Genomic DNA, 26,870 nt, shown 5'->3' on the forward strand with positions numbered 1-26,870 from the left:
AGCACTATAGGAAAGGTGTTATTGACACGAGCATTTTAAAAATAAAGAGTGTATGTGACTGAATTTTTCCCAGCATGTTCAGTAAAAGAAACAATGGAATGAGAGGAAATTATAACTAGATACCCTCCCAGATGATTGAATTACAGAACATCACATTTTCTCTGTTATCTAGAAAAAAAACCCATCTCAAATCTCAAATTACCTTTTCCTAGAAAGTTGATGATATTGAGCCCTGAAATAATGATTATATCACATAGTTTTTCGTTTCTAGCTGCGTCATTTCATCAAATTATTAAAGATATAAAAAAAAAATCATCTCAGAAGTGGATTTAAGTCACTTTTTTGCTTAATGAAATTTACTGTATCATGTTTTACTTAATTTATCAAATTTTTACTATGACATTACACTGTAATCCAAGTCCGATGTTATAAAAGCATTTCTCAAGGTTTTTATTCGTTTCTGTGGACGCCTGTCTGATACAGGACTTGATTTCATTTCTAACTCTCGGGGAAAGAGCTAGGTTCACTAACCATGGATTTTTGCCCAAGATTTTGGCAAAAAATAATTTGATGAAAAGTTCTTGTTTTTAGGTTTTATTTATAAGTTCAATCCTTAAACTGTTAAAAAAATATGAATTTAAAGACATATGTTTACATTTAGTATGATTTATGTTCTATGGAAATACCCCTATTTCCAGCAAAATTAGGAAAATTCACGTATTTTGGGTGTTTTAAACGAAAATTAAAGTATCAGCACAGTCCAGCCCCAACACAATCATTACACCATTGTGTTGTAATGAATCAAAGGCTTCAACTATATCAATATAAAGTTGGGGCTTGCCTGTGCTCTATTCCAAAATTAGATTTTTATCTAATATCTAAACGTCATTTTCTGACATTAATTTCAGTAAATGCAAATCATGGAGCATGTATATTGCACTCAACATTATTAATTTTGTATTCTAAGTTGTTGAAATATGATTCATAACATATATTTTAATAAATGTTTGCAGAAAATCATTTCTAGTCAATTAAAGGCACTTTCACTAAAATAAGTACGATTATGTTTTGGTACGAGTTCGACGGTTTCCACTGTACATAACGGTTGTAAACAAAACTATGGCAAGTTAAAAGAATTATATGTAAACGCTTATAAATAAATGCTGAAATCCTACTTATGCCTAAAATATTTCATTCTTAGAATTAGCAAGGTCTTGTTATGTTATTTTTTTGATTCATTGAAAGAAGTTATGCTAAATACTTGATCTGGGTCCGGTTCTTTCGCCCTCACAAAAAACAACAACAACAACAACAAACAACTGTGGTCGTTTAAACACAGTGATTAAGAGGTTTTTATGTCTTTTTAAAAGGTAGATAAGAAGAATTCAATTTACTGTGTGAAAACAAAATTATTGCAAGTCTCAAAACAATTTAAAGATACTGTATGTAGAGTATTTAAACTTTATAATTCCACATCGTCTGCATTGATATAAAACTACTTGTTAAATGATGTCATAACGTTTCGGAATGTGGCATTAGCTCAGTGGTAGCATGGGAGCCTCTCACCCAAGAGTATTGAGTTCTAAAACTTGATCATAACCTCTTTTTTTTTTCTTCTTTTTTTTTCGTTTTAATAATTAATAAAATAGATAAATAGTGCTTTTTCAGTAAATAATATGTTATTTCATTAATGTATTTATTCCTTCAGATTTTTAGCATTTTAAGTCAGTGCTATTTCATACATATTAAGGTATTAAAGATTTGTTAGACATTTAATTGCTTAAATAAAAGTTCAACAAGAAGTTTTAAATCTTATTAATTTAGTATTATTCTCATTAAAAATATTCACAAGAAATTGCCAAAGCAGGAAATATGTTAGGAGTCAACGGACGAAAAGTCTTCAGTACACTTTCCCAGGATGAGAAAAAAGCATGGTATTAAGCTCTAGCTGTTTCCAAGAAAGTCTTGACTTGTCCTTTTTCACAATTCAAAAGGATCCTTTTATTTTGTGCACGAAATTGCAGAGCATACATGTAAGCAGCCATAACTACATGAATTGGATTATCAACACGAATGATTGCATTGATGTGTATTACTGCCTTTCTTATGGCTGGTGCACATGTAGTTAGAATGTGTTCCGATGTCTCCACCGTAACATGGTATCTCGCATATTGACACCATGAGGAGTGTTGAGACTCAGTCAGGAGTGAGAAATTGGTCTGATAATTTTTCTGATCATGTAGCGGTATTTTGAAATTGATAGCCATTCAATACAGTGTGAAAGAGAATCGTTAAAAGGAACAGTAATAGAGACAATGCTAAATTAAATTTTTGATTGTAGGCTTCCTTATGTTAAAATGTTTAATTTACAACCATTATGTAGATGTAAGGGCATATTGGAATGATATAAACCAAATCTTACTTAGAGTTGTTTTATGTCACATAAATTATGAATACATGTAGATAAATGTTTTATGCCCTCGAAGGATGGCATGAAGGATGGCATATTAAAATCGAACCGTCCGTCTGTCAGTCTGTCATTCCCTCAGTCATTCAGGCTTTATACATATAGACAGTGGTGGTCATGTCCGCTCTGATTCAGTATGCATGAAAGGATTTTAATTTTTCTTTCATATATGAAATAACCATAGATGTATGGTGTGTCGTGAACAAGACTGGTTTCTATGACTTAGGTCCAGGTAATTGTCGGGGTTCAAACTTTGTCAATTTTGATATTAATATTCATATAGGCAGAGATGGTCGTGTCTGCTCTGAAAATAATATGCATGAAAGGATTATACTTATTTTCACATATGAAATTATCATAAATGTATGATGTGTTGCCCTAAAGACCCGTGTTCCTACGCCTTAGTTTAAGGTCACTGCTGGCGTTTAAACTTTTTCAATATTTATGTTATATACATATAAATGGTGGTTGTTGTGTGTCCGCTCTGTAAACTTCCATATACATGAAAATTTCAATTTTTATTTAAAAATATAAAATCACCATAGATGGACAATGTGTTGAGAACAAGACCTAGGTTTCTTTGTATAACTTATACAATGTAGTTCACTGCTGGGGTTCAAACTTTGTCAATTTTTACCACCACACTTAACATGTAATAGTTGGTTTAGAACTAGAATCCTTCGGGGGCATTTGTCACGTTTTGTGACAGCTCTTGTTTTTTCTCAGTTCTCATATCGTCATGGATCATTATATTACAATTGTAATAAAAGTCTGATTTCCATAATTATAAATAAAAAAATAACAATGTAATAAAAGTCTGATTTCCATAACTATAAATAACACAAATCGTTTTCTGGATTTGGCTGTATCATAATTTATAAAAGAAAATAGTATCGAATTTGCAGTTCAGTATCAAATATTACGTATACTCCGAAAGAGCATACAGTCAAACATTATTTTTACTTGACAAAAAAATTCTAACGTACTTTTATATCTATAAATTTACTTAATTTAGGCGGACTTTTACACTATACATTGGAATAAGTCAACAACTCCTAGTATTTACATACTATTTGCTTACATGTATATAGTTACTCAGTGTAAGTTTAGTTAGGTTAGACAGAAATACCTATCTGTTTTGTGTTATTATAATATAATAATAATAATAAAAATAATATCTTTTTATTATTATTATTATTATAAATATTATTATGTTCAACGTCCTTGTCTAAAGACTGACTAAAAAGGCCGTTAAATTGCGATTGATTCTATACACCCTTATTTTAAGCGTAATGTACGAAGTAGATGAATATAACAAGCAAATTAGACATTTATTATTAAAAAATGAACAAACTTACAGTATTTATAAAAGTAAAAATAAATACATTTAGTTAGGCGAAAAATAATATGCATGCACACTTTTATTTCTAATATCCGAATTTGGAATATCCGAAACGTGCCCCATTTATCTTTTATATTAGTTTTGTGACACAATAGTCTAATTTCAACTAAACTATAATTTTGTTTACAATATATAAGAAATATATTGCTATCTTTATGAGTTTAATTCAGTCAAACACACAAATTTATTAGTCTTGTATGAAAATTGTCGTCAAATTTGTGATTTAATTGAATTAAGCAGGTGCTCTAATTATGACGTCATTATGTCGTCATAGTAACCAGAAATGCCTAATAAATGTCTATTTTGAAAATGTAACACATTGTATTATACACCTTTAGGTTTTTGTCAATATCTAAGATGGGGCCATTTTTGGTGCTTAGTGAACCTTGCTCTTTAGCCAAGACAAAAATACAAATGATCAGTGTTAAAGCCTAGACAGTGAACTCCCCTGTCTATATAAAATACTTTCCTATGAAAGCATTTCTCAATTTCATTAACATGAAATAATCCTATGAAAATTAATTGAATTCTGACATCAAGCAAACAGTCTCCTTAAGAATATCCTGAAGAAAAAAAACACCCTTAGACCAATTTTTAAGTTCACATTAACATCTTTGGAGACATTCACTATGTTTCTACTGAGAAAAACCAGACAGGGGATGAAACATTGCTATAGTAAACATTTTTCTTGTTAAGAAAAACAAGATCAACAAGGAAGGGCGAAGTTAAATGAACGCAACCCCCACACAACCCACTAACACAGGACCTCAGGCAATGAGCACAGCCGGAACCCAAATAAAAACAGGACAGGGCACAAGGCAAAGCAACCCATAACTTGTTGAAACCGAAGATGACTAGTTTTTGCCACTAGTATAGAACCAGGCCAGCCTGTAAATTAGGTTCTATACACTGTTGTTAGTATTGTATTTAAAGACGAAAAAAATACACTGAATAAGAACTTCTTTCAGAGTAATCTTACCCCTGACCCTGCTTGAACCAAAAGGACAGCCTATGTCACCAGTATAAAGCCAGGCCAGCCTTACAGGGACTCCACTGAGATTTTTTGACATGACAGGACTTCAAATAGTTTTTTTTCCATTTGATGTAGGTCTAGACCAGTAACTTGTGTTCATAATATCAGTACATTCGCTCATCCTGTTTTCCAATAACAATTATTCGAACATGAAAAATGACCCAAATTGAAAAGCATTGCAAAGCTTTTCACTCAATTGAGAAATATGATTTTCAATTTATATGATACTGAAATAACCCATTTAAACTTTCTGATATTGAAATTATCCCTCACTTTATTTTGATATTGTCATTACTTTGATATTGAAATTACCCCTTAACGTTACTATTATATTGAAATTATCCCTAGCTTACTTTGATATTGAAATTACTTTGATATTGAAATTACCCCTTAACTTAACTTTGATATTGAAATTACCACTTAACTTTACTATAATATTGAAATTACCCCTAACTTTACTTTAATATTGAAATTACCCCTAAACTTTACAATGGATTGTTCCAAATTTAAAGCAGGACAAGTCCATTATGCAATGTCTGTGGTAGTTAATGTAAAGTATGGGAATGTTTAAGTGGTTAAAAGGCTTCATATTTGATGTCATTACAGTGTGTCAATGTTACTGTCCTCAAATCACAAGTTATTGCTCGGTAGTTCAAACCTTTATTGAGAAAAGTAAAGCAAACCATTATTAGAAATGATCAAAATAGTCTTTCCACAAAGAAGATTTGTTTTTCCTGGAAACATGAAATAAAATTTCATTATTAAAGTACTTTTCTATGTTAGTAGAAGAATTTTTTTTACAAGGAGTGTGATATATCAGTAGTCAAAGCTCATCGTTTATTTTACGGAGATATAATCAGATTAGGCGCTCAGAAACTAGACAAGGTTGATCACGGTCAAATGAGCTAATATTTCTTCATGACAGTTCACCGTACCTAGAAGCTTTGAAGTTATTTGTACGCGTTTCTATCATCGATGGTTGACACCATACATATATTGTGCTGATAAGATTTCCTAAAATGATGTTAATTTAATAACAGAACTTCCATTTACGGATGTGTTTGACACTGGTAAACAATGCAAAATGGTCTTAATTTTTTCACATTTAGCAAATATCAGTACTGTACACATGTTGTACACAGATGATAGAAACAAATTTTGATTGTTTGAAAAAATAAATATCTATACTTAAGTAAAGATTTCGACATAACATTTTTGAAAAATAAGAAAATGACAATCACTATTCAAATAGTAAAGAGTGAGGCAAGCATGCAAATTTGCATAATGTTATCATTCTTTTCACTGATTTCTGCTCAGTTTTGTTATTTTGATCTTGAATTTCCTATAAAAAACAATGGATGGGTCCGGAATCAAAGTAAGACAAGTTCATTACACAAAATTAGTGAAAATAGATAAGACATTCATGACAATACTATTGTTGTTAACCATATATTAATTTCATTAATAGAAGGTCTGTGGTTCTACTTTTGGAAGTGCCATGCAGAGCCTTTTCCACCCCCTAGGAAAGCTGGAAAAAGTCTTCATATGACCTTGACAGTGTTGGTATAAATTAAAACTGGGCTACCAAAAAATGAAAAATAAAAAAAATATATTTACTATTTAATGTGATTTAAAGCTGGGCAACCCATAAATAGAAATTATATAAGTTCAATCTGCGCAGAGCCTCCTTCGAGCAGCTTCATCATAACAACATGACTTTTAAGTTTTCCCAAAGTAAGACAATAGATTAAACCTCTCCAGAGCAAGACCTCTCCTCAACAACCAAAATTTTATCATTCAAACGGTGTTGCTATGCAGAGGTTAAATTCACAGTATTTATATTAATGGAATTATAATCGTGTATTTCAGGAAACGAAGATAGATAAGAGACCGCCTCCTGTAGATCTACCTACAAACATGAGTAAACAAGACATAGTTCGAGCATCAGACTTTAATTTCCTCACTGTTCTAGGCAAAGGCAGCTTCGGAAAGGTTTGTATAAGTTGTTTGTATGCTAAAAGCAGCAGTGATTTGTCTATGTCGCTGTCATGCCGCTAGGCAGACCAACACGTTCATGCAGTCTGACCAGACTCCATTCTGTTGGTCTACCTTATTCTATTAGTACTTTATTTGGAAATCTTTTGAACTACTATTGAATAGTTCACTATCAATAGCTGGGCAAGGATATTATACCAATTTAGGAAGGTAGAAAAGATTTAAGAAGGTTAAGGTTAACATGGAAAGTGTTAAGATTATGAAGGAAAAGCTTGGAATACGATCTCGCAGGAGTCATTTAAACTTCCCATGCAGGAATAGCAAGTGATATGCCTTTGTTGTATGTATAGCAAGGCTAGCAGCATGACCAGGCTCTATACTATGGATAGCTCATTTTTAGTATTTTGCTATTGAAATCCCAAAAATTTGGAATGGACAGTTTCATATTCAAAGCTGGGTAAATCCATTTCACAAATTCTGCAGGATAAGGGTTAGTCATGACGTTTGTTGAAAATATGTCTTGTAAACAACAAAAAAAGAACAACACAAATTTTTGTGTGCTTATATAATAGTTATGAAAACAACTGTGAGCTTTTAAGAAAAGTAGTCAAATTGTTAATTTTTCTACATACGTCATGCCAGTATATATATATGCTATTTAACAAGAGCTCTGACATAATACCAGGGATTTACTATGTAAATAATAGCTCTAATTAGCCAAACATATAGGTTATACCTAATAATATCCAAGGTGATTAAAGAGATATAACTTTAGACATTATTACATCATTTTTAGCCGCTGCTTGTCAAAGCTCTCATTGTTATTACAAACTAATTAGCAGTCTTTTGCGTACAATGATGTACATTACTGCTCATTACGGTGCACATTACTGCTCATTATCATGCTGTAAAGGTTGTTCCCACTGTTAATAAATTGTATTTAGAAATTTGATCCTTTTAAATGGTTTGATGTCATGCTGATGACTTAATTTCACACTGAATAATAAAAGCCAGTGTCTTTAACCTCTGTTCATTGTCATATAATAGTTCATAATGGTTTTCAACTTGTACAGTTGTGAAATATGAGTCAGAAATATGAAAAAGACAAATAAGACTATTGGTTTGATTTTATTGTATATGAAGATTTTTGTATAATTGGAAGGAAAAAAAACACCCCAAAAACAAACTCCTTTTGGGTTTGGTTTAGAATTGTTTGAAAGCATGTTTTGTAAAGAGTTTAATCTGTCTAATGTTTATATTAAAGTAACATTATGCTAACTTCTTCTTTGCCAAGTTGAGTTAAAAGACTAACCTACCCTTTTTAGCTCGACTTTTCTATGAAAAGGGGAGCTATCCTACTCGCCCCGGCGTCGGCGTCGGCGTTGGCGTCACACCTTGGTTAAGTTTTTCGTACCACCCCACTTTATTTCAGAAGTATTACAAGTATGGCTTTGAAACTTACCATACTTGTTCACCATCATAACCTCCATCTACAGACAAGAGTACATAACTCTGTCAAGGTTTTTGACAGAATTATGGCCCTTTTTTGACTTAGAAAGTGTATTGAGCTTGGTTAAGTTTTTTGTACCACCTCACTTTATTTCAAAACCATTGGAGGTATTGCTTTGAAACTGACCATACTTGTTTACCATCACGACCTTCATCAACAGACAAGAGGACATAACTCTGTCAAGGTTTTTGACAGAATTATGCCCCTTTTTGACTTAGAAAATACATTGAATATGGGTAAAATCCACTTATTGCCTTAACCCTTTGAGATATTGCTTTGAAACTTTTAATGCTATTTCACATCATTACCCCCATCTGTACGCAAGAGAAGGTAACTCTGTCAAGGATTTGTTTTTAAAAATTAAGGCCTTTTATCGACTTAGAATCTTGGTTAAGTTTTTAGTACCAGTCCACTTTTTGACTGAACTGTTTGAGATATTAATTTGAAAGTTGGAATACTTGTTTACAATCATGATTCCCAAACATGTCCAGGAGAAGGTAATTCTGTCAAAGATTTTATTTGAATTATGGCCCTTAACTGTCAATGTTTTGTATTATAGGCAAGCACTAAAAAACTTAAAAAATCTAAAAAAATTCATTCCTATCCACTTGTTCACTTTACCATAAATTATGTCATAATAAAATAATTCTTCACTAAATATCTTAATGCTCATGGCCATTGTTCACTTTAAAAATACAGAGATTCTTGTATTGCCTTTTACTGCAAAAACTTTTTTTATTGGCAAGCAATAAAAAAGTCGAGCGCGCTGTCTTACGGACAGCTCTTGTTATCATTTGAATGTTAATGATATATTTTGAAGGATTATATTTATAGAATTTTCCATCAGTCATGTCAGTTACTGATTGTGAATTAAACAATTGAAACAATTAAGGCAAAATCTTAAGTTATTTGACTTTAACCTGTACACCCACCATGGCATAATTTCATTTTAAAATGGCTACCAAAGCTATTTTCTTCTGTAGGCCTATACAAACCATATTTCCTGTACATCTAAGATAGCTAGAAAATTTGAATATGTATATTTAAGATATGTAGAAAATTTGAATATCAAAACTATTCATCGGTAATAATGGCCATATTTTATTATTTACAGGTAGTTTTAGCAGAGCGTAAAGGCACAGATGAACTTTACGCTATTAAAATCCTCAAGAAAGATGTGATAATTCAAGATGATGATGTGGAATGTACGATGATAGAAAAACGTGTCCTTGCCTTGCCAAGTAAACCACCATTCCTTGTTCAGCTTCATTCCTGTTTTCAAACCATGGTAAGTTTTGCAGTAATAGGTAACATATTTTATTTCTACAAGGCCTCCAGGACCAAGGGACTTCAACCAAGCGTTGACTTTGATTTTAACAATACTGAATTCTTTCATGTGAAGGAGCTAATTGCTGGCTTTGCAAAGATTAGTGGTTCTACTAAATTAGGCATTTATCACACTAAATTTCTTAAATGAACTGATCCATCTTTCAGTCAGGATAAAACCATTTGAGTGGCATAACGATAAAACCAACATAGTGCGTTTGCGACCAGCATGGATCCAGACCAGCCTGCGCTTCCGCACAGTCTGATCAGGATCCATGCTGTTCGCTATCAGTTTGTCTGCTTGTTATAGATTATGTAAGCGAACAGCATGGATCCTGATCAGACTGCACGGATGCGCAGGCTGATCTGGATCCATGCTGGTTGCAAACCCATTATATTGGTTTTGTCATGGCACGGCTCATTTTATCATTAAGGGAATGTTTCAAAATATAATTATAGTGACAGAACAGCAAACAGTGTAGACCATGATTAGACGGCATAGATATGCCAACTGATTTGGGTCTGTACTGGTTCCATTAATAAAGTCTGTTATCACTAGAAAGCTAAGGATTAAATGATGCACATAAAGGAATCCCATCAAGGTCCAAAAGCCTAAATATATAAATTAAAAAATGTCATTGTTACTTACTGCCAATAAAAAAAAAAAAATCAGTAATTATACATTTTTTTTTTCACTTTCATGGTCAAGCCATAGGAAATTTTACTGTCTTAATTCACTGTGAACCAAGTTTTTTTTAAACAATGTAATTGGAAGTGTCATATCATTTTTAGCTCGACTATTCGAAGAATATGAGAGCTATTGTAGTCGCCCCGGCGTCGGCGTCAGCGTCCGCGTCGGCGTCTGCATTGGTTAAAGTTTTTTGTAAAGTCAAATATCTCAATTATTACTTGAGATATTCAATTGAAACTTACAATACTTATTTATAGTAACAAGGTACATCAGATTGACAAGTTGGATAACTCTGCCTACAATATTGACAGAATTATGCCCCTTTTTAACTTAGAAATTTTGGTTAAAGTGTTTTGTTAAGTCAAATATCTCAATTATTGCTTGAGATATTCAATTGAAACTTACAATACTTATTTATAGTAATAAGGTACATCAGATTGACAAATTGGATAACTCTGCCTTCAATATTGACAGAATTATGCCCCTTTTTAACTTAGAAATTTTGGTTAAAGTTTTTTGTAATGTCAAATATCTCAATTATTGCTTTAGATATTCAATTGAAACTTACAATACTTATATATAGTAAAAAGGTTCATCAGATTGACAAGTTGGATAACTCTGCCAACAATATTGACAGAATTATGCCCCTTTGGAACTTAGAAATTTTGGTTAAAGTTTTTTTTGTAAAGTCAAATATCTCAATTATTGCTTGAGATATTCAATTGAAATTTAAAATACTTTTTTATAGTAACAATGTACATCAGTTTGCAAAATTGCATAACTCTGCCTGCAATATTTGCAGAATTATTTGCCCCTTTGAAACTTAGAAATTTTGGTTAAAGGTTAAAGGTCTTCAAAGATATTTACTTGAAACTTAACCCATGCACTTAGAGTAATAATTGGAGGGTCATAATTGTATGTCACTGACCAAGTTCCATAACTGTATTGCATTAAGGCTGATTCATATCCCCTTTTCTACTTAGTCTCTTGATTAATGTTTACATGCAAGTTTTATATATCTCAATAACTATTAAAGATATTTATTTAAAACTTCACATATGCATTTAGGGTCATAATTGTAGGTCACTGACAAAGATCCATAATTCTATCTTGCATTTAGGCTGATTTTTCTCCCCTTTTTCAACTTAGAAATTCATGGTAAAGTTTTGCTTGTAAGCTGTTATCTCAATAACTACTGAAGGGTTTGTGCCTTTTTTGGGACAATTTTATGCATTCATAATTATTAAGCAGTGATTTACTTGATAAAACATCTTAATAACAAGCCTTTGTACCTTTTCTGTCAAATTTATGTATTCATAGGTAATTAGTATTATTATACACCCTTGTGACATTACCCTCCGAATAGTCAAGCCAATACTGTATAATAAGACTCTTTCTAAGGCCTATAACGTGAATTTATAAAAAAAAATGAGCCCTTTTGTGAACTTAAAAAATTTAACATTATCAAGGCTCTTTTACTATCAAGCACTTAGAATAGTCGAGCATGCTGTCCTACTGACAGCTCTTGTTAGTGAAAATATCTAATTCAGTCATTGAACATTGTAAATCATTCTTATTTAGTTTTACGCTGGAACATTGCCTTAAAGGTGTTGGTTTGATTTAAAAACTAACTAGAGGGAAAAAAAACCCACTCCAAGACAGATTGTTCTGAGCATTTTAATTTCATATCTTTGCTTCCGTTACCTTTGAGAATTGTTTTATAATCTCTTACTCTCGGAGGAGCTGGCAATTTTGATGTACGTAGCTAAGGAAATACGAAGAAGCTAGAAATTTGCTCATAAATGATATTTTAACACATTACCAGACAGAATGGCTTCCTTTAGCAGTGCTATTTCATTTCTTTAAGACAAGATCTAGATATGAAGTAGCTGAGACAAAGTTTTGTTGAAAAATAAATGGGGGGAAAAAGCATATCAGTAGATTGTTTTAAGACAAGAAGTAAATATGAAATTTCAAAGACAAAGTGTTTTTTTGGAAAAATCAAATTTGTAAAAAGCAACTATCATTAAATTGTTTAAGACAAGATCTTAATAAGAAGTATCAAAGACAAATTTTCTGAGAAAAACAATTCGGTAAAAAGGATATGTGTAGATGGTTTAAGAACTGATAATGTATTTGATTGAAGTGTATAATATGAGCCGCGTCATGACAAAACCAACATAATGGGTTTGCAACCAGCATGGATCCAGACCAGCCTGCGCATCCGCGCAGTCTGATCAGGATCCATGCTGTTCGCTGTCAGTTTCTCTACTTGTAATAGAGTTGGTAAGCGAACAGCATGGATCTTGATCAGACTGCGCAGATGCTCATATCATGATTAAAGCATCATGTTACCATTATATAATACTCAGATGTTCCATGGTAAATACATACATGTATTATTTCAAGCTTGTTAAAAGAAGTTTTAACTTGAATAGTAAGGGATTTACAAAACATGTTTTTTTGGTAAAATACTTCCTCTTTAACACTTAACCTGCTGATTAAATGGACTTGTCCAGCTTCCATTTTTTTAACTGCCCATTATCATTTTTTTGGGATGATAAGATAAAAATTCGGAGGTGGTCAGTCTACAGGGGTAGTAGCAAAGTCAGACTACAAGGATGTGTATTCTGCTGGCCTGGCTTTATACTGGTGGTAAAGGCTAATCTCTTTTGCCTGAAGCAGGTTATAATTATTGTGCAAGATATGTCATGTTGTTTTAATTGTTTAAGAAGAACAGAAAGAACTGTGGTGTTTTAAAGAAAAATAAATTAAATAAGTTTGCATGGCTTACTTTATGGTAAAACTATTTTGTATTAACAATTGTTTGCTATGGGTTGGCCATGTTTATGTCGTGACATCATTTTTTATTTCAGGATAGATTATATTTTGTAATGGAGTATGTAAATGGTGGAGATTTAATGTTTAGAATACAACAAGAAGGAAAATTCAAGGAACCTATAGCTGTGTAAGTAGTGAATAACTGTTATGTTTTTATACTGAATTTATCTTAAAAAACAAACTTATGTTATTGTAAGCATTATAGACACTTTTCCAGACAAAAATGACAGAATGCCTGTTAATAGACAAGGATTTAATGGATGTCTACATTAAAACAATTTAGTTGTATTGCTTTTATAAGTGTAACAAATGTTACCCTTGCTTGGGATAATTTTCATTGTGTTCAGGGCCGGCAAAATCTGAAATTGACTTACTTGTCCATTTGTCCATTTTATCTGAAGCTTAACTTATCCATATGATATTTGTTTTATAAATTCTTGAAAAATTTCTATGTGTCTGTACAGACTGTGGGACGATCTGAGCAATACAGACAATTAATTTTGCTGCTCCTGGTGTTACGATATTTCATGTACATATCAGAAAGTTAAATATTTTTAACAGTCCATACTTAGTCCATACAAATAATTGCCATGTTCTTATCTTGTTGGGAGTTTCCTTAGCCTCAATGGAGTTATCCATCTTTCTATCTTGACCATTTATCATTTTCTAAAAATGTACTGACTGATTTGTGAACAGTGCAGACCATGATCAGACAGCATGGATGTGTTGGCTTATCATGGTCTGCACTGGTCACAGGGATAGAATCCATTGCCCCCTGCAGGTGAAGGACTAATACTATTTGACATACTGTCTTACATTATAAAAATGTGCTGTGAATGGAAGACAATGTTTTCAAAGGCATGATTGGCAGGTCTGTTACATTTCCATTTGATCTACTTTAAATGCTTATTACTAAATCACAGGAGTTCTATTATTAGCCAGAATATTTCCTTGTTTTCATGAAAGAATCAGCTTGTTACCAGATTGTTAGTTGTTAACTTACAAAAGGTGTTAACGAATACATAAAAGTGACATTTTCTAATAAGGTATGTTGACATTTCGGCATTAAATGTGGTCAAAAACAAGGAATTTTATTATCTGGTCATTTCATCGTGGCACAAAGTCAGGATGAAAATCCATGCATAATGACAGCTGATTTGGTAAAGTGATGAATTGATGAGAGATCTTGATTAAGACAAGATCAGCTCGGAATATTCATTGAATCATCGGGGATTTCGATTCATTACCATATTATAAAGAAATAGTGACCTTTTTAGTATTCACTTAAACAGTTCCCCGGAGAGTTTTATTGTCTCTAAAGCAATCTGTAGCTGCTTCCAGTAAGTTAGACGTCTGAAAGAAAAAATATATAAAAACAAGACAGTTACATTAACAAAATCTTGTATAAGGCAAGCCATAGAATTATCTTTGTTTCCCCTCCCCCCTGACCAAAATCAGTTTGGATAGAGTAGTTAGCTATGTAGATAAAAAAATTTAGACGTCTGAATGAAAAAAAAAACAAAAACAGTTTGGATAGGTAGGTCCAAATTTTTTTAATAATTTTTTTTTTTTTTTTTTTAAACAATTTTTTTTTTCCTATCAATTGCAAGACTACTGAAGGGAATAGGTTGAAACTTCACAGCATAACAGGAGGCAACTATGATCTATCCAAGGCCCATAACTCTAACATGGATTTTAACAGAATTATGGGGGTTTTTTTTAACTTAGGAAATTCTACATAATCCTAGCATTTGTTTTACTATCAAGCACTGAGAATAGTCTAGCGCGCTGTCCTATTGAGAGCTCTTGTTTGAGAGGTACTGGTTTTCCAACCCACCTTCAAAATAAATTTTGCTATGTTATCATTCAATTCTTTTGGCCAAAATTTAATGTTAATACATTGATGCTAATATATACAGGTTCATTTTGCAAGAGAATTAAGAATTAAATGATGTCTGTCACAAGATTTGTTGTCGTACTGGGAAATATATAATAGCAGAAAAACATTAAAATATTCTATTGTCTGAGCCAACGTTCATTAATATATATTATGGCATCTATTTACGAACACTTTATTGAAGAACTTAAATTACGCATTGTCTATACTTCTACTAACGTAGCTGCTCCTGAAAATGTTATCGATTTAAATTGTTGTTTCTAAAAATGTTTATATACATGTATCTATATTTATTCAAATGGAAATAACTGGAAGGCAAAAACTTTTAATAAATTTATATTGGAAATTCTGAAATTTTAACACCTCATCTAGATGAAACCAGTTTGCATTGATTTTCATCAAGTAAATTGGTTACAAAAACGTTTTTGTTTGATATTTTTTAATATAATTTATTCTGTAATGAATGATTTAAAGCAAGTACATAGAGCATGCTATTTTGTCTACAAACAGTATAGCATGATGCTATTAAACTTGCAGTTAATGGTTTTTGCTAGCAATGTTTGATTTAAGCTATTCAGTCCACTGGCAGTTCATGCATTTATGGTTTAATTAACCTTTTCCCTTATATAAGCGTGTTTCGACGGCTTTTTGCCCCCCCCCCCTTTTTTGAGGCCTCAAACAGTGAAAAAATGCCCTATTTAGGCCCCAAACACTGTTTTTCGTTTGAGAAATGTTGTTAAAAAAAGTGACCACTTTTTCGACACCGTCCACCATCCAAATATTACATCAGGGGGTTGCCAGAAGGGGGATGTGCCCCCTTCTGTTTGGGGGGTTTGAAGGGGGGCGGAGTCCCCCTCATCTCCAAGAAAATTTTGGACATGTGACAGGCTAAAAATGGCCTCAGGTCAATCTTAGGGTAACTAGTAACCGACGCTGAAAAGCCTTTTACTCTATCTCAATTCGTTGAGAAGTTGCAGCACTTTGTAATCAGTTTTGATGGAAAAAAACAATGCAAAATAGTGATTTTTGGCAATTTTGAGACGTCCCCCCGTTGCCATGGTAACAGGAAATTTACCATTGAGCATGCTGTTACAGAGGCTTTGGTGTAGTCAACATTTGTGCCAAGTTTCATTAGTATTGAAGCATTTTTCACAGTTTCATAGCAGTTTGAACTTGTTACAGGAGGCTTTTCAATGAAAACGGCCATTTTTCGCAATATGCTCATGGGGTAAAAGGTTAAGATTTAAGCTATTCACTCCACTGGCAGTGTGCTGGTAGTTGTGAAGGTATTCAGACAGCTGACAGTTTGTGCTTCTATCAGTATGTGGTTCGGGAGTGTAAGAGTATTCAGTCCAGTGGCAATACATGTTTATGGTTTTTCTCTTCACTGACAGTTAATGGTATTAAAATGAAGCTAATCTGTCCCCTGGCACTTTATACTACTTGAATATAGTTATTATGTATTGGAAATAGAAACATTGCAATCTTTAAAATAAAGCTCCATTCACATGCAATATTAATAGCAAAATTAAAATTTTCAGTTTCTGAACCTTTCCAGTTCATTCACATTGTTTGTACTAGAATGAAGCTATTAAATTTTAGTCCATTGCCATTTTTAGGTACTAGAATTTTAACTATTCAGACCAGTTGCCAGATGTTTTTGTACTGGAATGAAGCTTTTCAGTCCACTGCCAGTTTATAGTTTGATTTTGATTATTGAGTGAAAAAAAATCTAGATGTCATGATTAATTAATTGTAAAAGATCCCTTGGGAAATTTTCAGCCAGCTCTTTTCATCTCGTGTTTCATGCAAATGCTAAATATTGACTTCTGGTAATAGCAGTGTTTGTAGTGAATAGTACTAAAAGTACATCCTTAGAGTACTCAAAATTATTTCCTTTCATTACAGTTATGATGATAAAAAAGCTTAACTATTCCCAAGACTGATTGCCTTCCATGTGTCATAGATGAATGTATTTACAGTTTAATCTTTCAGTTGTCCCATTTGACTGTGGTTCAGTATTTTTTTTTTGTAAAAGAAAGAATTTCAAAAGCTCCTTTTATGATGATATTTGTAAGATTTGTAAGATTTGGATTATTTTGCTGGAGACGATATTTCTGTCTCCAAAACTGGTATAAAAGAATTGTCAGTTTTCACATATTTTTAAGATTATTGTCACGTAGACAAGTGCGAAGAATTTTCAAGGTTTTTTCCATATACTGGTACCTGAAGTTGAAGGTGATTGTAAAATGTTTGTGGTAAACCAGTTGGTATAATGCTTGTGTTGTCAGTACATTTCTTACAGAGAATGTGTGGCTCTAAAAAAATGTATTCTGATATTATTATTTAGCACCCTTTTTAAGATATGGAAATTTAAAAAAAGGCAAACAAGGAAATAAAATCAGAATGAATCAAGGATTCTCTAATAGTCATAAGAGTGCAAGGGACATTTTAAGAGCTGATTTTAAATGTTAGAGGCTATAATGAGAGATTTGCCATTTCTCTTGTTACAAAGTGTCTGCCTGAAATTCTGTCTGAAATATTGGATGCTCAGTTCAATTGTTTTAGTTGTTTCATGCCCTTTACTTCCCTTTGTATAGAATTTTATTGCCTATTTTGATACTTGTTAATAAGAAAGACATACCTCTGGCTTATTTATTTACCTTTTGACCAGCAGCGATAGCTGTAGAAAGCTGTAGAAAGTTCCCCCTACCTTCATTACCATGTTCTCATATTTTTCTTGTTTCTGGATCATTGTACTGTCATGGATGGGTGAGGGGATGGAGGGGTAAGGGCTGGGGGTAGCAGGTTAGGGTGAGCAATTGTGCACCAACCATTTGCAGTATCTTTTATATTGCAATATCTCTGAATTAAACCAAGTTTTTTAAATTTCATTTTGATTGTTCTCAAGGTATATCCCCCTTTTCCAGATTTTTCTTTCAAGTGAAGAATTTGAGCACAGCCAGTTTTAAATGGTTGAATTTGCACGGTATTACATTAGAAGCTAATCAAAGTCTTTCTTTTCAGATTTGACATTTGAAATACAGTGTTTATAGACAATTTTCCTTATCTCTATGGTTAAACTTTGTATTCTATGATTCCATTTTTTTTGTTCCACTTAATCTTTTTTTGTATAGGGTTATGTTATGCAATATTTATATGTCTGGTTTTGTCTTATGAAACAGCTATCTATTTTTACCAGCTGAGTTTGTTTTCTGTATTATTTATGGGCAAAATATTTCTTGTTTTATTTCAGGTTTTATGCTGCAGAGATTGCCATTGGTCTTTTCTATTTACACTCTAAAGGAATTATTTATAGGTAAGAAGTCAGTGGATAAAGCAATGTAATATTATATACACTGTAGTGATAATTCTTTTATTAGCAATTTAAAATCTAAAACTTGTTTTGCTATTACCTTACTGTCATATATGTAAAAATACCTGCCTTTTATAACTAACCTAGTATCAAGGTAGAAATAACTGGGCTAGATAGAAATACCAACCTAGTACATATTACTTCCAAGCTAGGATCATCTTAGTGCAGTGACAGGTCAACTACTACTAAATTTAACAAGAGCTAATCCATTTCTGCACTGTTGTGATGACTAGTCTACTGTTATCAATACCATCGTACTAGATCTAAGCTAGGTAACTGGCCTTCTTTAACTGACCTAGCATCAAGGTAGATAAAGACTGGCCTTTTTATACCGAATTAGGTAGAAACAGCATTCTGTAAGAGACCTTGGTAGAAATGCCATAATACTATAACAAACCTAGAACCATAAGGTAGAAATACATTGGCCTACTTAAAACAACCCAAGCAAGGTAGAATTAAAGTCTACTTTAAACTGACCTAGCAGTTAGTTCAAAATATCAAACTTCTTTAACTGAAAAAGCATCCAGGTAGAAACACCAACCTATAACATAATGTAAGAAATAGCAATTGACCTAGCATCCAGATAAAAATAACAACTAACTAAAACTGAGCTAGCATCTAGGTAGAAATAGCTGACCTTTTACAACCAAGGTAGCACTTAAATTAGAAATCATGACTTATAAAATCGTACTTTAGGCAAGATAATGGGCATTTTAAATTTTGAGGTATATCTGAATTCTGGTGTTAAGGAAAATATTGTTTGTGTAGTGTATTGTTTGTTGAATACCAGGTTTTAGTCACATTGAGGGTCTTAAATGTTACCTAAACAATAATAGAAAAAGATAAGTGAAAATGAAACCTGATATTTTATGAGTTTAGCTTTTCTCATTACTCTTTGTTTCACTAACTAAACTAAAGGTATACAGACATATTTTAATAAAGACTTTCTCAATTATTCTGCAGTATTTGTTTCTGTAAAGTTTGTTGGCCTTTACTATTTGTGGGTTTGGCACCTGACAAGAACATTGAGATTTTTTTTCATTATGAAACTAAGCTATTGACGTTAGCATATGTTAGGTTATAGATTTTACCTTGACACTGCTTGTGCTGGAAAGAATGGTTACCAATAAAGTTTGAAAATTTCCATAACATCTACAAGTGCTTATGTACTTACTTAACCATTATAATAACCTGCTGGAACTACAAGTGATGAGCCTTTGTCCACTAGTTTATAGCCAGGCCAGCCAGTTTGACCAGGCTCTATACTGCTGGCTGATAAACATTTGAGCCGCGTCACGACAAAACTAACATAAGGCGTTTGCGACCAGCATGGATCCAGACCAGCCTGTGCATCCGCGCAGTCTGATCAGGATCCATGCTGTTCGCTTACCAACCCTATTACAAGTAGAGAAACTGATAGCGAACAGCATGGATCCTGATCAGACTGCGCGGATGTGCAGGCTGGTCTGGATCCATGCTGGTTGCAAACTCACTATGTTGGTTTTGTAGTGACGCGGCTCATTTAATATTTTTCATCCTGATATCTCTGAAATTGATAATGGATAGTTCCGAAAATAGAAGCTGGGCCAGTCCATTTAAGAAATTTATCTGGTTAAGGGTTAAAAATCCAAACTTTGGAAATAAAAATTATCCTGAATTCTAGCATCACATAAATTGCAGACAGTTTTCAATTAAATAACATAGTCTCATGGCAAATATTTATCATCAATTAAACAAAAAATTGAAAGAATCAATAATATTATTTGGAAAATGAATTCAGTGTGCAAAGATTCTCAGAGAAGTTTTAGGCATACAAAAAAAATTGCATTTAACATTTAAAACAAATATTAAATATTTTGTTTTACACCTGATCCCTGCGTGTATGTTTTCACCATACCTTTTTGCCTGCCATCAATATTACAGTCCGACCCCGGTTATTCCACAACCCTTTATTTATATACCCAGCTGTATCCGAGGTAGACAGGCGGTCCCGAATTTATCTCTGCCGGCTGATTTTGTTCTGTACTGGTTACAATGGGTATGCAGAATAAGTTACCACCTTACTCACCTCGGTGTTGGCATCATCATTTCACTTTGGTTTTTGCATGCAAGTTAATATTTCCAGTTATACTAAAGGGAAGGAGTTGAAACATCAAACTTTTGTTCTCTTTGTTTATCTTTCAGTTGTCCTGTTTGACTGTGGTTCAGTATTTTGTAAAAGCACAGGTCCCATAACTCTAAAGTACCTTTTTATACAGAGCAATGCACTTTATTTTGCATATAGTCCAGTGGGCTTATGGACAGCTCTTGTTTTTTATGCTCCTTGTAAACTTATAGAAAAACGGTGTAGAGTTTTATCAAGGTTTAGGCGCAAAACTGTTGTAAGTCCTTCCTTATTTCATATCAGTTACTACAGTTTTGCGGTCAACCCTCATGTTATGCGAATGTATGACAAGGCAAGCAGGCCTGGCTCTATACTAATGTAGTATGAAAGTCAACTGTGGCAGCTAGTATTTAATGAATATTTATATCATTTTGAAACAGTATGGTTTTATTTACAGAGACATCATTATTTCTTTAATTTACATACTAAAATGAGTCTTTCCTTTGTTTTACGTTTATGGAAAATTCATTTTGTTCAACAAATGCTATCATGTTATCTCTTCTCACATTTCAGGGATCTTAAATTAGACAATGTATTATTGGATGCTGAAGGCCATGTGAAGATAGCTGATTTTGGGATGTGCAAGGAGGGAATTCTAGCCGAGAAAACTACAAAAACTTTCTGTGGCACTCCAGACTATATAGCTCCAGAGGTAGTGTTTTTTAATCAGGGAATAATATCAACCAGAAGTGTTTTAATTGATTTTAACATGATGGAGTACTTGTTTGTTGTCTCAATAATTCGATGAAGCTGTGTAGACTAGATGAATTATTTCTCCGCAGCAGATAGGTGATTCCATGTTTGGAAAATATTGAAACTTGCTACCATAAATAGTTACCGTAGAAATCGTGTGATATATCTTAATTTATTTTCGGTAACTGGATTTTCTTTTGTCCCAAATACAATAAATTGGTAATTTATAATTTGAATTGTGTCCTTCCATCTGTGTATATGTCAGCATTTAAAAATAATTGTAAGAAAAATTATCGTAAGAGGAGTTACAAACCTTTTAATGTGGTTATGGGTTATAGCCCTTTAATACACCAATGAGTCATAGCCATTTTATTCTGTATGGAGTTTTATCCCATTTATACTGACTGTCCTGAATTAATGCCTCTTTGTACAGACATAAGTTACAGCCCCTTTCTACTGTTTTAGTTACAGCCCAGTGTTCTATGACAGGTAACAACCCTTTTATGCTATAAATAAGTTATAGACCTTTTTTATTGTAATAAGTTAAAGACCTTTCATATTAAGTCCTTTATCATGTTACAAGTTATAGTATAAAATGGAGGGCATTATTTGAATAAAGCCGGAGGCTGAGCATGTACAAAATAGCATTTCATTTTGAATTTATGGTTTAAGTCGCGTATTCAAAGGTTTAAATTTCCCGCTATATCACGGACATGCGCGTGACTACCGGAAGTAATAACCGGAAGCATGAAACACATGTTTTCACTCATTTAAAGAGTGTTTTTTGTTGCAATAAAGCAACTAAGGGAGGGTTAAAACCTCTCTATATTATATAATAAGACATTAATCACATACTATGATACTATACACAAGGGAGGGTTTGTACATGCTCAGCCTCCGGCTTTATTCAAATAATGCCCTCCATCCTGCACTAAAGCTTGGATGGGGTCCATTATTTTTCATCAAGCCTTCGGCTTCACATGTACAAAATAGCATCTTTAAAGGCAACAAAAAAACAAATATTTTCCAAGTTTAATACCCCAAAAAATATTCTATTCCAAAAACAGCATCATTATAAGAAATACCAGATTCTAAGTTTCTACAATAAAACTTATGAAAATTTTTAGATGATTTCCAATCAGCAGTTTTTAAAATCTCCCTTATTGAACATCCTTTATTATAGGCAGCCGAAGCTGATGCTCCTCTATAAGAATGCGCCTTATATTTAGTTATATCAATCCCTGCTAAACTTAACACATTTTTTAACCATCTTGCCAAAGTGCTGGAAGAAACAGCATTAAAGGTAACATATGAAACAAACACCTTTTTACTTTTTCTAATATCAGCAGTCTTTTTTTAACATAATAAAGTAGAGTATGCATTGGACATATATTTTCTTCCAGATAATGCTCTATCCTTATAGAGTAATATTGACCTGTCTTGGATGTCTTCAAAATATCCGTGAATGTGAAAAACAACTGCCTGTTGTTGAATAAACATATTGTCTAAAGTTAAAGAACACAAAGTCTGAGCTCTTGGTGCAGTTGCAAGAGCAATCAAGGCTAAGGTTTTAAAAGTTAATAATTTCAAAGATAACCTAGATAATGGCATTAACTTTTGTAAATAACACAAAACAACAGAAACATCCCAAATCATTATATAACGCGGTTTAGCCGGTTTATGTAAAAATACACTTCTCATGAATCTTACAATCATTTTGTTGTCACTACACCATGTATTTCCCAATAAGGACAATGTTGCATTAACATCGCTTTATGAAGATTTATAACCGAATAAGACATACCAGATTGAAATAAAAAATACAGGTAACTCACGACTACACCTTCAGACGAACAAATTGGACTGGAACATCTAATAGAATTCCACATATACCATCTTTTCCAGGCACTGCTATACTGTTTTCTTGTGCCCTGTGACCAAGATTCCGTGATGAAATCTGCAACATTTGATGAAATTCCCTTACTCTGCAGGCTTTCCCTGATAACACCACTCCAATCATTTTTAATTTTCTTCCTAATGGGTGTAATGTTCCATTGTGCGGCAAAACTAGAAGATCTCTGTGTCTGGGTAACCTGATAGGAAAATCACAAAGGTTTTCAAGTAGAATAGGGAACCAAGGTTGTGTGAACCAAAAAGGAACAACCATTAGAGCTCTATCAACCTCATCAATAACAATTTTATTTAGTACTTTCCCAATTAAATTAAATGGAGGAAAGATGTATGGTATATTCCTTCCATGATAATGAAAAAGCATTAACTGCGTAAGCCCCTGGTTCGGGAAACCATGAAACAAATTTAGGTAAGGATTATTAAGTCTAGAAGCAAAAAGGTCTATGTTAGGCATAAATGTGTGTCTACATAATCTTTCAAAAATATCTTTTTTCAATGTCCATTCAGTGGAATCGGAAAAATTTCTAGAATAATAATCAGCACTTTTATTTAATTTACCAGGGACATGTACAGCAGAAATATATATATTTCTACTTAAACACCATTCCCATAAACATTTTGAAAGGTCATCTAATTCCAAAGAATTCATACCACCAAAATTATTTATGTAAGTTACCACTGAAACAGAATCTGAATGAATCTCGATATGAATATCACAAAATTCATTGTAAAATGCTTGCATGCAGTAAAAAACTGCAAGGAGTTCCAAATAATTAATATGATAACAACATTCCTGATTTTTCCATCTGCCTTGTGTGTGCAAGCCAGAAATCAGGTCTATTCCGCCATAACCTTCCATCGACGCATCTGTAAAACACCTTCTGGATACAGAAATAGGCCTGATTCTTTTACCATTTTTATTCTTCACGTTTTTATACCCCCGCACAACAAAGTTGTAAGGGGGGTATACTGGAATCAGCTTGTCCGGCCGTCCGTCCGTCCGGCCGTCCGTCCGGCCGTCCGTCCGGCTGTCCGTCGGTTTTTTCTTGTCCGCCCAATAACTTAAGATTCCTTTGACCCTTAGTCTTCATATTTGGCATGGAGGTTAGTCATGATTAGTAGATGACCCCTATTGATTTTTGAGGTCACTAGGTCAAAGGTCAAGGTCACAGGGGCCTTGACTTCAAAAAGCTTGTCCGCCCAATAACTTAAGATTCCTTTGACCTACATTCGTCATATTTGGCATGGAGGTTAGTCATGATTAGTAGATGACCCCTATTGATTTTGAGGTCACTAGGTCAAAGGTCAAGGTCACAGGGCCTTGACTTCAAAAAGCTTGTCCGCCCTATAACTTAAGATTCCTTTGACCTACAGTCGTCATATTTGGAATGGAGGTTAGTCATGATTAGTAGATGACCCCTATTGATTTTGAGGTCACCAGGTCAAAGGTCAAGGTCAAAGGGGCCTTGACTTCAAAACGCTTGTCCGCCCAATAACTTAAGATTCCTTTGACCCACAGTCTTCATATTTGGCATGGAGGTTAGTCATGATCAGTAGATGACCCCTATTGATTTTGAGGTCACCAGGTCAAAGGTCAAGGTCACAGGGGCCTTGACTTCAAAAAGCTTGTCCGCCCTATACCTTAAGATTCCTTTGACCCATAGTCTTGATATTTGGCATGGAGGTTTGTCATGATTAGTAGATGACCCCTATTGATTTTGAGGTCACCAGGTCAAAGGTCAAGGTCACAGGGGCCTTGACTCCAAAAAGCTTGTCCGCCCAATAACTTAAGATTCCTTTGACCCACAGTCTTCATATTTGGAATGGAGGTTAGTCATGATTAGTAGATGACCCCTATTGATTTTGAGGTCAAAGGTCAAAGTCACAGGGACTTTGACTTCAAAAAGTTTGTCTGCCCAATAACTTTAGATTCCTTTGACCCACAGTCTTCATATTTGGCATTGATGTTGATCATGATTAGTAGATGACCCTTTTTGATTTTTGAGGTCACTGGGTCAAAGGTCAAGGTCATAGGGACTTTGACTTCAAAAAGTTTGTCCACCCATTAACTTAAGATTCCTTTGACCCACAGTCTTCATATTTGGCATGGATGTTGATCATGACTATAAGGTGACCCATATTGATTTTGAGGTCACTGGGTCAAAGGTCAAGGTCACAGGGACCTTGACAAAAAAAAGCTTTTTCTTCTCAACTGTTAAAGAATGTCCTGTCCGCAATGTATTGATTTTGACATTTTCACATTTGAAGCATGTAGAATACATAACTTAGCAATGCACTGGCTTAGTAACCTCAGATTTGGCAGGGAGGTTGTCCTTGAGCTCTAAATGGCCACCGTTGATTCTGACAAAGTGGTATGCGGGGGTATTCACGCCATGATAGTGGCAGTTCTAGTTTAACCACCATTGAATTTCTTGAATACTTTTCGTAGACAAACTAACTTTATTATCAAAATTCATATTTTGACCTAAACCTATCAACTTGTCTCTTTCAAGGGCTCTATAATGTAATGGCCCTTCTAAAATTGCATAAAAAGAACTAACTATCACACCTATAAAAGAAGCCAACTGTCTGACCAAAACAACCTCATGTTGCAATAAATAGGATGCTTTCGACATAATTTTCTGTACTTTTTCATCAGTCAAAAATACCTTGAACTGAACTGTATCAATAATATGACCAAAGAAAATAATTCTCTGACAAGGGATTAGTACAGACTTTTTCTCATTTATAGTAAATCCTAAACTCTGTAATGTCTTTGTAATAGTAACTGTATTATTCAAACACACATGTGACAACTCATTGAAATTAATAGAATCATCAATATAATAAGAACAGCGTATATCTTGCTGTCTAAACCAAGCAAAAATGGGACGTAATACTTTAGTAAACAAATATGGGGCTATTTTCAAACCAAATGGTAAACATACAAATGAGTATAAAATAGAATTGAATGAAAACTTCAAATATTTCCAGTGTGAAGGATGTATAGGAATAGAGAAATATGCATCAGATAAATCAACTTTTGTCATAAAATCATTTTGTTTAATCAAATCCAAAACAATAGAAAATGTTTCCTGTTTAAAATGACTATATTGTACGAACTCATTTAAAAATCTCAAGTTTATAACTGGTCGAAATTTATTATTAGGTTTAGGAACAATAAAAATTGTTGAAATAAATTGATCAATCTCTGATTCTGATTTAATAATTGCTCCTTTTTTCAACAAATCTTGAATTTCATTATGAACAATTGCTTTTTGATCTGAACAAAAAGGAATTTCATTAGGAATGCTTCTTTGAAAAGGATTTTCATTAAAATCTATCTTATACCCCGAAACTGCATTCAAGATCCAAGGATCTGAAGTAAATTTTTTCCATACACTTAAAAAAATACTGTGTACGTCCAACTTGACTTACCCTTTCATTTATTCCTGATCGTTTGGGGCACTGGCTGTAGCAGAAGCCAAGGCACCTCTTCTCATACCTCTTCCTCGTCCGCCTAGACCAATCTTGAAAGATTGTCCACGTAACGGATACGGTCTA

General features: G+C 33.3%; 1 protein-coding gene across 2 annotated transcripts in view; it reads left to right on the forward strand.

Moving 5' to 3' along the window:
• Nucleotides 1–26,870, forward strand: part of LOC132719370 (calcium-dependent protein kinase C-like) — a 77,286-nt gene that overhangs the window by 4,897 nt on the left and 45,519 nt on the right. For both annotated transcript variants that reach the window (XM_060703135.1, XM_060703134.1), the window contains exons 3-7: nucleotides 6,772–6,894; nucleotides 9,522–9,695; nucleotides 13,301–13,392; nucleotides 18,419–18,481; nucleotides 21,216–21,354. In XM_060703135.1, coding sequence (XP_060559118.1) covers nucleotides 6,772–6,894; nucleotides 9,522–9,695; nucleotides 13,301–13,392; nucleotides 18,419–18,481; nucleotides 21,216–21,354 — 591 coding nt within the window. The remainder of the gene's footprint in view (nucleotides 1–6,771; nucleotides 6,895–9,521; nucleotides 9,696–13,300; nucleotides 13,393–18,418; nucleotides 18,482–21,215; nucleotides 21,355–26,870) is intronic.

The sequence above is a fragment of the Ruditapes philippinarum genome, unplaced genomic scaffold (genome assembly GCF_026571515.1).
Source record: "Ruditapes philippinarum isolate M1 unplaced genomic scaffold, ASM2657151v2 ctg196_1_1_1_1, whole genome shotgun sequence".
In the NCBI taxonomy this organism is placed as follows: Eukaryota; Metazoa; Mollusca; class Bivalvia; order Venerida; family Veneridae; genus Ruditapes; species Ruditapes philippinarum.